This window comes from Alligator sinensis, unplaced genomic scaffold, assembly GCF_000455745.1.
Source record: "Alligator sinensis unplaced genomic scaffold, ASM45574v1 scaffold2168_1, whole genome shotgun sequence".
Classification (NCBI taxonomy): domain Eukaryota; kingdom Metazoa; phylum Chordata; order Crocodylia; family Alligatoridae; genus Alligator; species Alligator sinensis.
In genome coordinates this window covers 53,146-67,506 of record NW_005843215.1, presented here as the reverse complement: position 1 = coordinate 67,506, position 14,361 = coordinate 53,146, and the positions used below count along the sequence as shown (strand labels likewise).

General features: G+C 53.9%; 1 protein-coding gene across 2 annotated transcripts in view; it reads left to right on the top strand.

The window, feature by feature from the left end:
- The first annotated feature begins 1,724 nt into the window (after positions 1 to 1,724).
- Positions 1,725 to 14,361, top strand: part of TBKBP1 (TBK1 binding protein 1) — a 52,752-nt gene continuing 40,115 nt past the window's right edge. The window contains exons 1-4 of one of the 2 annotated variants that reach the window (XM_006037981.3): positions 1,725 to 1,871; positions 10,102 to 10,378; positions 10,891 to 11,013; positions 11,730 to 11,834. In XM_006037981.3, the coding sequence (XP_006038043.1) occupies positions 10,157 to 10,378; positions 10,891 to 11,013; positions 11,730 to 11,834 (450 nt within the window). In that variant the 5' untranslated portion in view covers positions 1,725 to 1,871; positions 10,102 to 10,156. Of the gene's footprint in view, positions 1,872 to 7,723; positions 7,924 to 10,101; positions 10,379 to 10,890; positions 11,014 to 11,729; positions 11,835 to 14,361 lie in introns of those variants that run through there. The other variant, XM_025194466.1, reaches the window with a different exon arrangement.

The following is a 14,361-nucleotide window of genomic DNA, read 5'->3' as shown; positions in this document are numbered from 1 at the left end:
CCTGCCCTCCCCCCACCCAGCCCGGGGCTGGAGCCTGCCCCCGCGCCCCCTCCGCGCTCGCCCGGGCCCGGGGCACTGCCCCTCGCCCCTCGGTGCATCCCAGGGCACCTCTGACCCCATGTGGTGACCCGTCGGCCGGAGCTCCGTGACCCACCCCCGCCCGGCCCTGCTGCTGTAGCCCCCGCCCCACTCAGCAGTCTCCCCCATGCCCCATGCCAGTCTCTTCCCAGCGCATCCTCCCCCCGCATCCGGAGCTTTCCCTCCTGCCCCAGTGACCCCTTCTGATGTGTGGCCGCTCTGCCCACGGCATGCAGGCTCTGTGCATCTTCCACCTGGCCCCCAGCCCAGACCCCACAGCGTCTCCGACCCTGCCATCCCAAGCTCCATGCTGCCTTCATGCCTCTGGGGCCCAATGTATCCTGACACCCGCCAGTCAAAGGCCTGGCCTCCCATTGTTTCTTGGTCTCCCGCACCTGAGCTCGCAGGACCCCGTTACAGCTGCAGCACCCTGTCCTGCCCTGCCCTGCCGGCCCCTGCGGCTGCCTGCACCCTCTTTGCCTGGCTGCTTGTGTAAATAGGTATCCTACTGCTTCCCCTCCCCATGACCCATTCCTGCCTGACCCCTCTTCCCAGCATAGCAGCTAAGAGCTCCTCATGCCCATGTAGGTAGTCACTCAAACCCTTCCCCCTCCCATTGCTGGGCTCAGAGAGCCAGGAGACAAACATCTGGAAGCTGATGTGACATCTGGAGGCTCAGGACGGCTGTGTATGGGGTGGGAGAGAGCGGGGGGGGGTCTCTGTTGGCAGGCTGAGCTGCTTTAATGCCTGCAGCTCAGAGCAGAGTTTTACAGGGAGCCGGCAGCGGGGGTGCAAGCAGCAGCTTTACAAGGCAGGCAGCAGTGTTTTGTTGTTTGCAAGTGTCTCCTAGGCTGGCTGAGGTGGAGGCCAGGGCACCTGGCTGGTTCGCAGGCCTGCTCTGGCTTCCTCCGATTGTTTGCGATGGTGGTTGTTTGTGTTGCAGTCAGGAAAGCAGAGAGGAAAGGGTTAAAGGGCTCACACCTCCTTGCACACAAACGCACGCTGCTTCTCACAAGCTTGCCCACCAGTGCTGGCATTACATGTGTGCGTGTTTGCCCGCGCACCTAGCACGCACAGGATGCCAGCATGTCACAAGCTTGCTTTCCAGATCATGGTATGTGTCTGGTCACCATTGCAGATTGTGACATGCATTACATGCATGTGCCCATGCTCCGTCCAACTCATGCCTTACACAGCCACACGGTTATTTGCATGTGTGCTGTCATGCTTGTCTATGACATAGCTGGAAGTGGGCACCTTCCCTTGATGTGCCACTAGCACCCTACTCCCCCACTATCTGTCCTCATGCCTGCACGCTTGCTGAATTACCTTTACACACTTGATGCACTTTGGCTGCACCAACATGTGTCATGCCCCCTGTGCTCCTTCTCCCTTGCCTCTACCTTCCCCACCTGAAGCCACTGCTGTTGTGTGGTGTTGCACTGTGTTTCAATCACAAAGTGAAAGAGAAAGTGGCCAAGGGAAATAAAAGCAATTAGGAGAGGAATCTTTCCTGTCACAGCTGAGTAATCAAGAGGCTCAGGGCAAGCAGGGAAAGATTTAGATCTGCTGGGTGGTGGGGGATGTGGGGGGAGAGGCAGGACTGTCTTCTGTAAGTGGCAAGGATGGTACAATACAGGTTTGGAAAGAAACCTCCTGCTTTGAGTCATCTTCATCCCCCATCATTTAAACCTGCTGGGCCTGAGAAGCTCCCATTAGCCCTGCTGGTGTCATTTGTGGCTCAGGAGGGGGGGTGGCTGGAGAGGGCATGAGGAGCAGGCATCGAGATCCATGTGAGTTTCAGCCAATTCCTAGTTCACTTGCAATTTAAGTGTTGCCACCCCTCCCGGAGTGACAGCTGGCTCTGGGCAGCATAGTGAGGCAGGGAGATGATCTCCTTTGTTCCTCTAGCACTTTTTGTCCCTGGAGGATCCCCAAAGTGCTTAGCAAACCAGCTCTCTGTTCAGTGCCACTGAAATGTACCAGCTGGCCAGCATGCTGCGGAGCAGGTGTCCAATTCCTCCCCCAGAGGAAAGGAGATGAGTAACTCCCATTGGCTTCGGTGGGATTTATCAGATCTCGCTGGAGACAAAAGGGAGGCCAAAGGCCATGGTGAGGGGCACAGTGTGATGATCTGGAATGAATCATGCCATGGTGCAGGAACGGGGGTTTCTGCCAAGGAGATTGGGGGAGCTCCTCTGCCCTGTGGAAAAACTTTGTGGGACCGTAGATCATGTATGGATTCTTAGTGTTAAGGTCGTCTAGGACGCACATGTGCAAGGAGGTGCCCCATAGGCTGTACATTTTGTTTGACCCTATGGTGGCAAAACATCTCTGGGTGTCAGACACCTTCGCTTTTCCTTCCTGCTGTTTCCATTTGTAGGTTGGTGCTTGAAGTGAGCCACACCTGTTGTTGGGCTCCTGCAGCCCCAGGACTCTGCAGCTGGGGAGTTTGCAGCTTGTTGGTTGTTCACGTTGAAGGCAAAGCAATCTCTGGGCCTTATGTCTGCAAAGACTGTCTTTGTAATACAGAGTTATGTGCAACTGGTGTGGTACTGGCTGCCTGAGCCCGCTGACAGTCTGACACAATAGCAGGGAAGGTAGGATGCAGCTGTTAATTCTGGAACTTAATAACGACACAGTTAACGTTAACTACTGTGAACTATTTTGTTGCTGATTGGGATAAACTAATTAGCAAGATATTATAATAGTCTATTCCCCAAACCTTCCTAGGTGCCAAAGCCTCACCTGTCTGCTCCTCAGCTATCAAACAGTTTCCCCAAATCCCCACACCTGGAATCCCTGAGAGACGAGTTTTGCATTTTAAATGTATCAGAGTTCTGCGTCAGACCCAGTGTTAAAAATGTAGAGGGAGTGTTAAATGAATGGCAGGGGATAAGGGGGCAGGCTGTAGTGACTGTGTTGCTCCCTTTCATCTTTTGAATAAATGAATAGCTCAGTAGTTTGGTTTATCAGAGACAGCTGCAGTCACTGGAGTGCCATAGAGTGCATGGTGCTAAATGCCCTGATGACATCTCACAGAGGTATGGCATGTTCACATTAGACAGAGGGAAAAACTGAGGCAGAGAGAGGCAGACAGTGCCACGGCACACGATGAGCCAGTAGTAGAGGTGGGTATGAAAGTCAGGAGTCCTAGCCCCCATTGCTCTAACCACTCTACTTGCTTGACCCTGTCAGGGATCCTGGCTCCCAGCCCTGCTTGCTCAGCTATGCTGCTTGTCTGGAGCAAAGCTCCCATCCAGATGTGCCTCTGAGGAAACCCTTCTCCCCTGGCATGGTTCAAGGGCAGGCCTAGGGTGCTCCCAGGTCTGTCAGAGCAGCTGCCCCATGGTGACTCCAGCCTCCCAACAGACTGGCTCTGATCTGGCACATCCATGGTGCTGGCTGCCTTGGGCTGGGCACACGGGTGAACCAACAGTTGGGAGTATAAGATGCAGAGTGAGCAGTTCCTGGGGGGCAGGAAGATGCCTTGTTGAGACAGCCCCATAAGCCCATCATTTGCGACCTGCTGTGCCTGTACAAGGGGGGGAGCTGGGGTGTCCAGAGGCCCTGGGGCAGGGGGATCCTCACTTGAGACGTGGACCAGTAGGGAGGAAAGAGCCTGAGGCTGAAGGAAGTGCAGCTTAGTAGACAGTGCGGGGGGAGGATGGAAGTTGAAGCACCTGGGTTCTAGTCCCACCTCTGGCAGGGGCATTGGGGTATAGTGGTCAGAGTGAGGGACTGGCAGTCCCTTGGCTTTGATATGGCTCCTCACTGTGTTTGGGGCACGGCCATCATTACAGGGGGTCACTGGTTTGGGCACTTCTTTAGGGACCCCTGCTTCAAAAGGGCCTGCCTTTCCAGGCCTAGCCAGCTCCTGCTGTTCAGCCCTGCAGTGATGTGGCATCCTCTGTGTCAGATCCCCATGGTGTCTTGAGGGCAACTGTGCTGAGTTACAGGAAAGCTTGGCATGAATTGCCACATGCTTCGATTTCCCAGCCTAAATAGCAGCTCTGCCAAACCCTGCCCCACCCCTGTGCACTGTGGCACCTGTCTGGGGAGTCTTGCTGGAACCTGCGGAGACTGTCTGACAAGGCCTGGCCTGAGTGCCAAGCACTCAGTCATTACCTACCCCCAACACTGCGCACTGCCCTGGCATTCTCTGTTCCCTGGCTTGATAGCCTCTCCCTAAATACAGCAGCAAAACAGGACACATCTTGAGGGAGCAAGGAGGGCCCCGTGTAGCATTGGACAGCTCCTCTGTTTTGCCTTCCTCTGCCCCCTGGATTTTATACAATGACTTTTTTAGCCCTTCCCTGTCTCCCTGACAGGATTTCAGCCTGTGCCAGCATTTCCTGCCGAGGCCTGCAGTTCCAGGACACCCTTTTGCCTTCTTATCTGTGCTGGATGTACGCCCTGTCCTCAGGCTGGGGTACTGGGGTGAGGGGGTCAGAGAGAAGCAATAATATTTGAGTAGCCCTGGAGCTTGAAAGGATGATTAAGAGCTTAATTAACCTGGATATCACATGGTGGGATTTGGAGTCCAGAGGGCTCAGTCTGGGGGATTGGGTTTGTTTTCACAGCCCTTTAATTTGTTTGAAATATCACTGGTCTGTAGAGTGAGAAGTTTGCATCTTATTATTTATAGTCTCTAGCCTTGATTGCCCAGAGGTGCTGACTGAGATCAGGGCCTCTGTAGCCCTGTAAAGACAGGGAGGCAGCATGGGGTGGTATGTACAGCACTGATCTGGGGAGGTCTGGAGTCTCTTCTTGGTCTGGCTAGGTAAATAACTCCCCCTCTTGTACCTGGCTTTTAATGATTTGTATCTTAGGATCTCCAAACAGCTGTGTGAGCTGCTTGGATGGCAGGCTGTTCAAAGCAAGCGCAGTATTTATTCTGTGCTGACTCAACAGTGCTCTGGTCCTGGCTAGTCTGTGAGGGCTCAAATCGGTGACATGGTACAAGAGAGCCCTTGACTCAAAGAGCTCCCCAGTGTAAATGGACAGAGAGGACAACAGGTCGGAGGAGGAAGCAGGTGCAGGAAGGGGAAGTGACAGGTCCAAGGTCACACGTAGGACCGGTGTGTGTGTGTGTGCTGTCTCCTGAGCAGTTGGTGGGAGTTTGAGTTAGGAGCAATGCTGGGGCTGACTTCATAGCAAGGACAAGGCCTTAGTTTCTTCCCAGGTCTGTCCTCACTGCTAGGTTAGCCCAGGTTGTCTATGCCAGCACTCATGAGAGCAGTCGCTCTGCGAGGTGATGCACTGGGCAGTGCAGGACTGAAAGAGACTGGCTGGGTCACTGAGTTCCCTCCCCCGCTGTTGCAGCCACCCTGGAGCTCCCTTCATGCAGGGATCAAGCTCCATCTTGAAACAAGGTGAATTTATACCATTGATGCCACTGCTGACACCTGTGACCTGGTCTGACATGGTGTCATCTCCCCATGAAAGTTAGCCAGGAGAAGTTTGTGGCATACCCTCTGGTCTGTTCTCCTTGTTGGTGCAGTCCCTGTTCATGTGTGGCCCATGAACTGCAGGGCGCACTGCCCATGTCTCTTGGTGCTGCAGCGTGACTTGCTTATCAGGAAACTGAGGGGCAACTTGTTCATCCTCCCTGGGCAGCAAGACAGGTGGGGAATTGTGGGACATGGAGATAAGCTTCATCTGTACATCAGAGCTGTCACATGAACAGCTGATGCTCTGGGCCTGCCAGTCTGAGACAAGCTTCAGTTTCTTCCTTGGAGTGTTCAAGGGGCTGAATGGGGTTTGTAGGAGTTGGACCGGCCAGGCCTGTGAATCTGTGCATCTCCCACTAGTTTGCAGCGTGGGATTTTTTGGTGTGTGCATTCATGCCTTTGCCTCCCAGACTGGGTTCTACTTTGTAATGATGTGTTGCACTTTGATGTATGTGGGCTTTATTTAATTGAATGCATTTAAATTGGAATTCCCTCAGCAAAGAACGCTGTGTTGTCGGGTGTGCAGAAGCGCCGTCCGCTGAGACAAGCCGCCGAAAAGATCTTTGGGAAATAAGTGTTTTCAGGTGGCTTTTTATCCTGCATCGCTAAATCAACAGCTTGAGATCTCGTACGTAGCAACAGTATCATGTAAGGGTACGTCTACATAGCCAAACGAGCGTGTGAATGGTGTTTAGGTGCCTACTCAGCATGTCAGTTGCACCAACTCTGACTTCCTTGCTCTTGCACCCACTTACTGACAGGTAACTGACATGTGCACATGCACTGTACATCCCCTGCACTTGGCTGAGACAGCCCAGACTGACACGATGCAGATGCCGGAGGAGGTGTGAGTCCCTCTAGCCATCAGGAGCTCAGGCTTCTGTCTAAATTCAGCTCTCTGAGCCTGAGCAGCGGATCAAGGGGGGTTCGTTACACTTGGCCTTGGCCATGATTATAACAAAGTGAAAGAGGCACAACACTTGTTGGGATCAGTGTTGTCATGCTAGCCTCAGGGTGCTGAAACCTAGAGGGCTGTGCTGGCAGAGGGGTGAAGGCATCTCACCACAGCTCCAGAGGTGTGAGTTTGGGCCATGCTCCAGATTCGGGCCAAAGACTGCCCTCTTCCCTCCACCCCCCACTGGAAATAGGACCTGGTGACATGGGGAGTCAAAAGTGGGCAGACGTGATGCACACTGACCTGCCGCAGGGGTTGAGATCTGTGAGCCAGAGGAGAATGTTTAACATGAGTTGTTATGTTCAGGCTTTGGCTGTTCACAGCAGGTGGTTACATGAGTAGCATGGTATGAAGACAACGTGGCAAGCGCTGGTGCCCAGATCTGGCACCCAGGGGGTTTGTATTCTGGTGGCTGAAGTCTGGAGCTTTTCACTCCTGTTGTTACCTGCATGAGCTGGCGTGGATGTCCCCCACCTGTGCTACGCTCAGGCTTCATTTGCCTGGGTGACATAGTCTAAGATCCCTTACCAGTGGTGGAGGGCATGCAGGAGGCTGCACAGTCACAAAGGGAGGAGCAGGCTCTGCCATGGTGACCTTGCAGTCTAATGCAGACAAGAAGCAGGGAGGAGAGGAGCGACACACTCAAGGTCAAGCAGCAGGGTGGTGGTGGAGGGGGACAGGACCCACATTCCCTGATGGCCAGTCCATAGTCTGATCTTCTCACCCATGCTGCTTGCCTGGTACTCTGATCATCACTCTGTCAGTGAGAGCCAACCTTTTGGGCAGGCACACCCTCTTTGAGTGCCACTCCTTGCCTGATCTGCTGCTTTGCCGCCTTCTTCCTTCCCTCTCTGCTGCTGTTCTCCCTGCTCCCTCCTGAATCCAGTGTGTGCCGCACGCACAGAGCCTGCCCATGCCACTTGTGACACATGTGCTGTGGGGTGGCCACTCCTGCTCTATGTCCAGCTGGGTGCCTACACAGAGGTACTAACCCCTTATGGGAGGCAGATGGCTAAGGCTAAGTGACTTGTCCAAGGTCAGTGAGGAAGGCTGTTCCAAAGCCAGGAGTTGACCCAGGCTTCTTCCATCACCCCAGCCACTATATCCCCCTTCATCTGCACAGTCCCTGTCCATGCTCTGTGAAGGCAAGACATGACAACCCCCCAACACTGTCAGCTGCTGTTGAGCCAGGTGGCAGTGAGGGAAAAGATGAGTCTTAACAGCAGCTAGCAAAGGGCCCAATTATGCTGGAGGCATTTGCCCATGGTAGAGCAGGTTTGTAGCCATCGTCTCACTCACTGAGTTCAGTAAACAGCTGGGTTTCCCTTCCAGTTGCTGCTGCCCTGGTCTGCATTTGAACCAGTGACCTACAGACCAGAGGCTTGCTGCCCCCCTCCCCCGGCTCTAAGGCAGGTCTCTGGCATGCAGAGGTGTGAGGTGCGTGCGTGTGTTGGTGTTATTTCCCTGGTGAATCAGAAAGGCTGTCTGTGCTATTAGTGACGAACATGTCTTTATATAGGGCACTGCATTTTTACCTTTTATTTATAGGAGGGAAGAAAAGCCTTGCGGTTCAGTCATCAGTGCGGAGTCATCAGTGCAGGGAGCTATTTCTGGCTCAGACTTCCTGTGGGACCTTGGGAGAGTCACTTAATCTCCCTGCACCATGAAGCAGGGGGGAGTGGAATCTGGAGTCAGTCTCATGTTCTCCAGGCTCCCTGCAGTGCATCTTTTATACTGACAAGGACCTCTTTACTCTCGCCCCCACTTACTGGCATGTAACTGATCCCTCCCCTTGGTGCATCCTGTTGCACTTGGCTGAGATGGCCCAGACTGACAGGATACAGATGCTGGAGAAGGTGCAAGTCCCTCCAGCTCCCAGGCTCCTGTCTGAATTCAGCTCTCTGAGCCTGAGCAGCAGAACAAAGGGGAATCATTACACTTAGGCCCTGTCTGTGCATGAGAGTGTAACGCTCCCATTTGCAGTGAAAGCGGGATGGCCAGCCCCAGCATCTGTGCGCTTGTGCCAGCCTCCAGGGTGCTCACGCCAGTATTAGCTTATTCCTGAATGGGCACAGGAGTGAGCAACACCACTCCAAGGGACCAGGGCAGGTAAGAGGTGGAAAGGCCTGAGGCATCTCACTGCAGCACAGTTTGTGCCTTGCTCCAGATTCACGCTCATGGCTGTAAATGGGACCAGGCAGGGTTGGAGAAGTCAAAGATGGACAGATGTGATCCCTGCCTGTGAGCTGTTGGTGACAGGCTGGTGTGTCTTGGCTCTGACAGGCTGCTCAGCTACAGGGGGAATCCTTGACCTGTCTCTAAGAGCTTCCTGAGAGCTTTGTATGTACTGGCCTCAGAGTCAACATATTCCTAAAAGCCAAAATATCCCTTGCCTTCCCTGCATCCTTCCCCCTGGCAAACACAAAGCCTGGATCCAGTTTGGGGATTTGGGGGGGGGCGGGGGTGGAGTTAAAGTCACATTTGCCTAGCGCCTTAATCCTGTCAAGGGGAAGGTGCTAGACAGGGCACAGCTTCCCTCTCCTTCCCCGTGACTTGTGAGGTAATTAGCATCTCTGCTTCTTGCCTTTGTCTCTGAGCTTTTCATGGGTGTGGGGTGGGGTGGGGGGGGTGTTCTGTCAATATTCCCAGTCCTACCCACCAACTCTTTCCTTTCCCTGCCTGCCCATTGCCACTGGCAGGGTAGCACTGAGGTCTTTTCATCCCATTGTTCCCCAGGTTCTTTACTCGCTTTTTCTTGCTCAGAAGGATGGAGGATTAGGGTCCACAATCCACTGGCAGTCTGTGAGAACAGCATCTGTACAGGGCTTTGGTTTTCCTGTGGCAGTTTGCTAATAAGCAGCAGTACATCACCCTGTGAGACCTTCCCTCCCCACCCCCAGTCCCTTCCCTAAGGCTTCAACCTATTGGCTTTTTTGGTGTCTCCAGTGACATCCATTTCCTCTCCCTGGGGGGGACAGTCTCCCTGGGCTTGCCTGAGGTCATTCTCTCCATCCCCTGCTTAGACCTTGGGGTTCAATGGCTCAGCTGGAATGGGAGATCTGGTTCACCCCCTACCTCTGCTACTGTTTCCCTGGAAGTCCTTGGGGAAGTTATTTCATCTCTCTGGGCCTTGGTTCCCTCTCTGTGTGATGGGGATACCATGGCTTTTGTCTATGTCAGGAGTGCTCAACCTCTGGCCCAAGGGCCAGAGGCAGCCCACAGCCCTGTGTCATCTGACCAGTGGGGCTCCCCACAGGTCTGGAAATTTGGCAGTGGGGGAGCAGTGCTTTGCATGCTGGATCCAGTGCCCAGACCTGGTGCAGGGACATGGGAGAAGCTGGTGTTCAGCCCCTGGGACCCAAACCTGGCAGGACTGGGCCAGTCTACAAGGCTGGATTTGGCCCGCAGACAGCCCCTGTGCCACACCTGGCTCATGGGGCCAAAACATTGAGCACCATTGGTCTGTGGATTGTAAGCCCCTTTTGGGCACTGGCTGCCTCACTGGTTGTACAGCATCTTGCATAACTAGGCCTCAGCATCTCTGCACCCCAGGTGCAAATGAGTAGTCAAATGACACAGCCGCTTCTCAACCTGATCCCTGTTGTTCTTCTGCAGCTGGGATCCGACGCAGCCTGGGGAGTCTTACTGACTACCCGCCCCAAGCCGTGCCATGGACTCCATGTTCGAGGATGACATCAGCATCCTCACCCAGGAGGCGCTGTGCCAAGATGAGGAGTGGCTGGACAGCCCAAACACAGACCTCTCCAGTGAGATGTGCTCTGCCTCACATTTCGCCCTCATTACGGCCTACGACGACATCAAAAACCGCCTGACCGGCCTGGAGAGGGAGAACTCCACCCTGAAGAGGAGGCTGAAGATGTACGAGATCAAGGTGAGATGCATGCAGGGGGTCAGTCCCTCCCACTCTCTCTCCAGTCCCTGCCTAGTCATAGCCAAGGTAGGCAGACCAGAACAAGGGAGGTTGAAGCCCCAGGACTTGTGCCAAAGTCTGGGGTGGGTGGCAATAGTAGCAAGGCCAAAGATGGATGGTGGTGGTGGGTGGGTGGGTGGGTGGTGGCGTGTGACTAGTGGGGCCATTAGAGCAACAGAGGAGGCAGCTCCAGCATGGATCCCAGGAGCATATATCTGAGGCTGTGTGTTTTCCAACCTCATGCACCCAGCTCCGTATTCCTGTAGCACAGCTCTGTGGTGCAGCTGGAGGCATGTGCACCCAGTCGTGTGCAGCTCTGGGCTTGCAGCCACTGTCACACACCCCGGAGTGTGCAATTCCCCATGTGTTTAGCATGATGACGGTCCCTGGGGCCATGCCGAGTCCTGTGCTGAACCAGCAGGTGCTCACGGGTGCCCACTTTCCCCCCCTTCCCACCCCCTCCATGGCTACAGTACCCAGTGATTGGCGAGTTCGGGGAGGAGCATATCTTCTCGGTCTACGACATGAAGGAAAGCTCCCTGCTGAAGAGCGAGAAGGCCAGCCTCCAACAGCAACTAAACCAATTCCAGCATGAGGTGTGTGGCTTTGATGGCTCAGGGAGCCCTGGGGGTGATGCGTGGAGCCTTGCTGCTTCTTTGCTGAGGCTCTTGGTTCCTATCTGCAGGGACCAGAGCAGCAGTAGGGTCTGGGATAGGGAAGTAGCTGAACTTCTCACTGCACGCATGTGTGTGTGGGAGGAAGTCTGTGGGCTTCTTTAGGGAGATCTGCAGGCCCTTAACATGGGGCATTCTCAGGCCGGGGCGAGGTCAGCTCTGGTGCCCTGTCCAAATTTCAGCCCAGGTCATTATACATTGCTGTTTTCAAATCCACCCCCTTCCCAAAGCTATCTAAACCAGGCATGGTGTTTTCTACCTCTTCCAAAACATTGTTGCATGAGGTTTAGTAGCTGTCCTGCTGCTTTCCAGAGGTGGCTGCATTTGGGAAGTGGCCTCTGCATTTCTACAGCTTATAATGGCACTATGGGTAAAAACTGGAGTTCACTTCTTATCTGTCACCATGAGTGCATCCACTTCTCTGCCTGGAACAGCAGTGTCTTCCCCTAGTACTGAAGTACCAGAGGGCTCCACTGGAGATAGGAGCTTTCTGCTGGCTCAGATCTTGTTCTTTAGCCTTCAGTGCATGTACTGTTGCTATCAGCCACTCCCCTGCAGTCCTACCAGCACTGAGGAGGTCTTGCTGCCCTCTGATCCTTGCATCCACCTCCAGACAGCTCCTCTTTCCTGCCTTCCAGCTGCAGAAGAGCAAAGAGAGGGAGGAGCAGCTGGATGAAATGATCCAGGCCTATGAGAAGCTATGTGTGGAGAAGACCGACCTGGAGTCAGAGCTGGGGGAGATGGTAGGTCCCAGGGAGAACTCTGACCTGGGTGTATTTGCCTTTGGTGTTTGCCTTTGGTTGCATGTTTGTACCTGCACATGCATCTTGTGTGTGTGCTCATATCTGGGGTACATAACAGTTGGAGAATAAGTATGCTAGAGGAATCCAGATGCTAGGGGAGGCAGTGTCTCCCAGCTGGCTTTGTGGTTAGTGTTTGTGCTTTGGAAGTGTGGGTTCATCAGCTTAGGAGTCATGAGTTCAAGTCTCAGCTCTGCCACAGGCTCCTTTGCACATCCTTGATCAAGTCTCTTTGCCTCTGCACTTCAGCTCCCCATCTGCCAAGCATTATGGGTGCTTCAGAGGGCTGCTCTGTGGATAAAGACATTCCTGTTCCTGAGGTGCTCAGATGCCTTCCAGAGTGGGGGCCAGATGAACACATAAGGTAGCCTGCTGGCTTCTTCCCATGGCTCCTGGGGGGTCTTTCTAGTGGTTAGAGCCAGGGGTTGGGAGTCAGGGCCCCTGGGTTCTTAGCCCTAGCATTGATGTTGGGCAGTTCACTTTGCTTCCCCGGGAGTCTGTGAAATGGGGGTAAGGATTCTGGCAGATTGCTTTGCCACCCCAGGAGACTGTGAAATGGGGGTAAGGATTCTGAGATCAGCTGTATTACACTGGTGGAGCCAAGCTCAGTTGAGTTCTTTGAGCTTTCTGGCTGGAGAGTCTGAGGGGAGTGCCGGGCATCCTAAAGTATCATCATTGCAGTGGTGCTGGCGTCCCTGCATTGGACAGTAGAATGTGGTGCCTTTGCTTGCACAGCGCCTGGATCTGTGTTACTGCAGTGCTGTTTTGCCTGTGACATTAATAAATACCCCCCGTCACAGATCCATTGGTGGAGAAGTGCTCTTGTCCCCACCAGGCCTCATGCACACAACAGCATTTATGTTGCCAGCTGCAGCCCAGCTCTTCATTGGGTCTCATGTTGCATGGTACTGAAAGCCCCCCCACCCTGGCTTCTGGCTCCTCCTGCTCCCCAAATTGCAGTGACTTCCATAGCTGGTCGATCCCATCAGCTCTCTTCCTATCCCAAGGAGGTGGAAAGCCTTGTGGCTGAGTCACTTGGCTGACACTGAATGGATCTGGGATGAATTTTGGGCCCTGTGACAAGTCACTTAAATTATCTGCGTCACCAGGGCCTGTCTGCTTGACAGTCAGAGTGATGGCAGTATCGCCAGATTGGTTGTCGTCTAGTTAGCTGGGCACCCAGGGCAGTGAGGCTATGACTCTTGGTACTTTGGTGGGGGTGAAACCCTGCTGTCAGTACCCAAGCTGGATGGGTTACTGCAAGCACAGGGATGTTCGTGCCTACTGCAGCCAGGCCTCTCATTCCAGTAAAGACCTATGCACAGAGTATATAGAGCAGGAAGCCTCAGGAACCTCTGCTGTATGTGGTCTGTGGGCTGCTTGGAACCCTTTTTTGCTTTGGGGATGGGCTGCACCTAGTGCAATGGAGCCACCATCTTAGTTATTGCTGATTGCTCACCATCTTGGTTATATGCCATTCTGCAGCCAAGTTTTGCTTGCCTGAAGGTCTTCAGTGAGGGAAATCAGTGGGCTTGCTCACAAGACTTGAAGTGCCCTTCCCCGTGAGTGCCCCCAGAGTTATGTTCATCACATTGATATGGTCCTGTGGGTCACTCCTGTCCAACTGGGGACTAGCAGTGATACCACCTGACTGGCTACTGCTAAGACGCATCCCAGACAGGAACTGAAATGGGATGGAATTTGCAAAAATCCTCCACCCTCCTGCAGCATCCTTCCTCCTGTCCTGAAGGGTTTTGAGAGCTGAATCAATGGAGGGTGTTTCATCCTGTGAAGCGAAAGAGAGCAGTGCGTGTGGAGCCCACGCTTGGTAGTGAGCTGCTGGCTGTGCTCTAGTTATCATCCTGTTATGAATCCTTTGCTCTGCTCCACTTATTATGCTGTAACTGAGGACCTGAGCACAGCCAGGCATGATTCCCATAGGAATACACTCCACAGGGAGCCAGTGTTTTGCTTCCTGCCCTGGAAGGGGATGGGATTCAGGCATTAATGGGAGAGAGAGTGTTGCTGGAGGGATTTTGCTGGCTAGGGTTCTCATAAAGCAGATCCCACATTCAGCTGTTGTGATGTCAGTGGTGCAGTGACCACAGATGTTGCCAGGTGGGTGCCTGTTGGGACACAAAGTGTCAGTGGAGCTATGTGGATTTACCCCAGCTGGGATTTGGCCCTGGCTGAAAGGAGCTGGAGTTACAACACTGGAGATGGAGTCCTCTATCAGTTTCCAGGGCCTAGAGGAGGCTTCTTATGCTGCTCCCTAGCATTGGGACTCAGTCTTGCCTCAGATGGAGACTTTCTGGAGTGGGGGAGAAATGGGAGTTCAGTCCCCAGGCCCCTTGGCCTCTGGGCAGAGACTGCTACCACAGGGGCAATACAAGTTGCGTGGCTTTAGACCTGTCTGTGTCCATTGTGTGGACAGATTGTGGGTCAGATTTTCAAAGGGACCCAAGAGGGT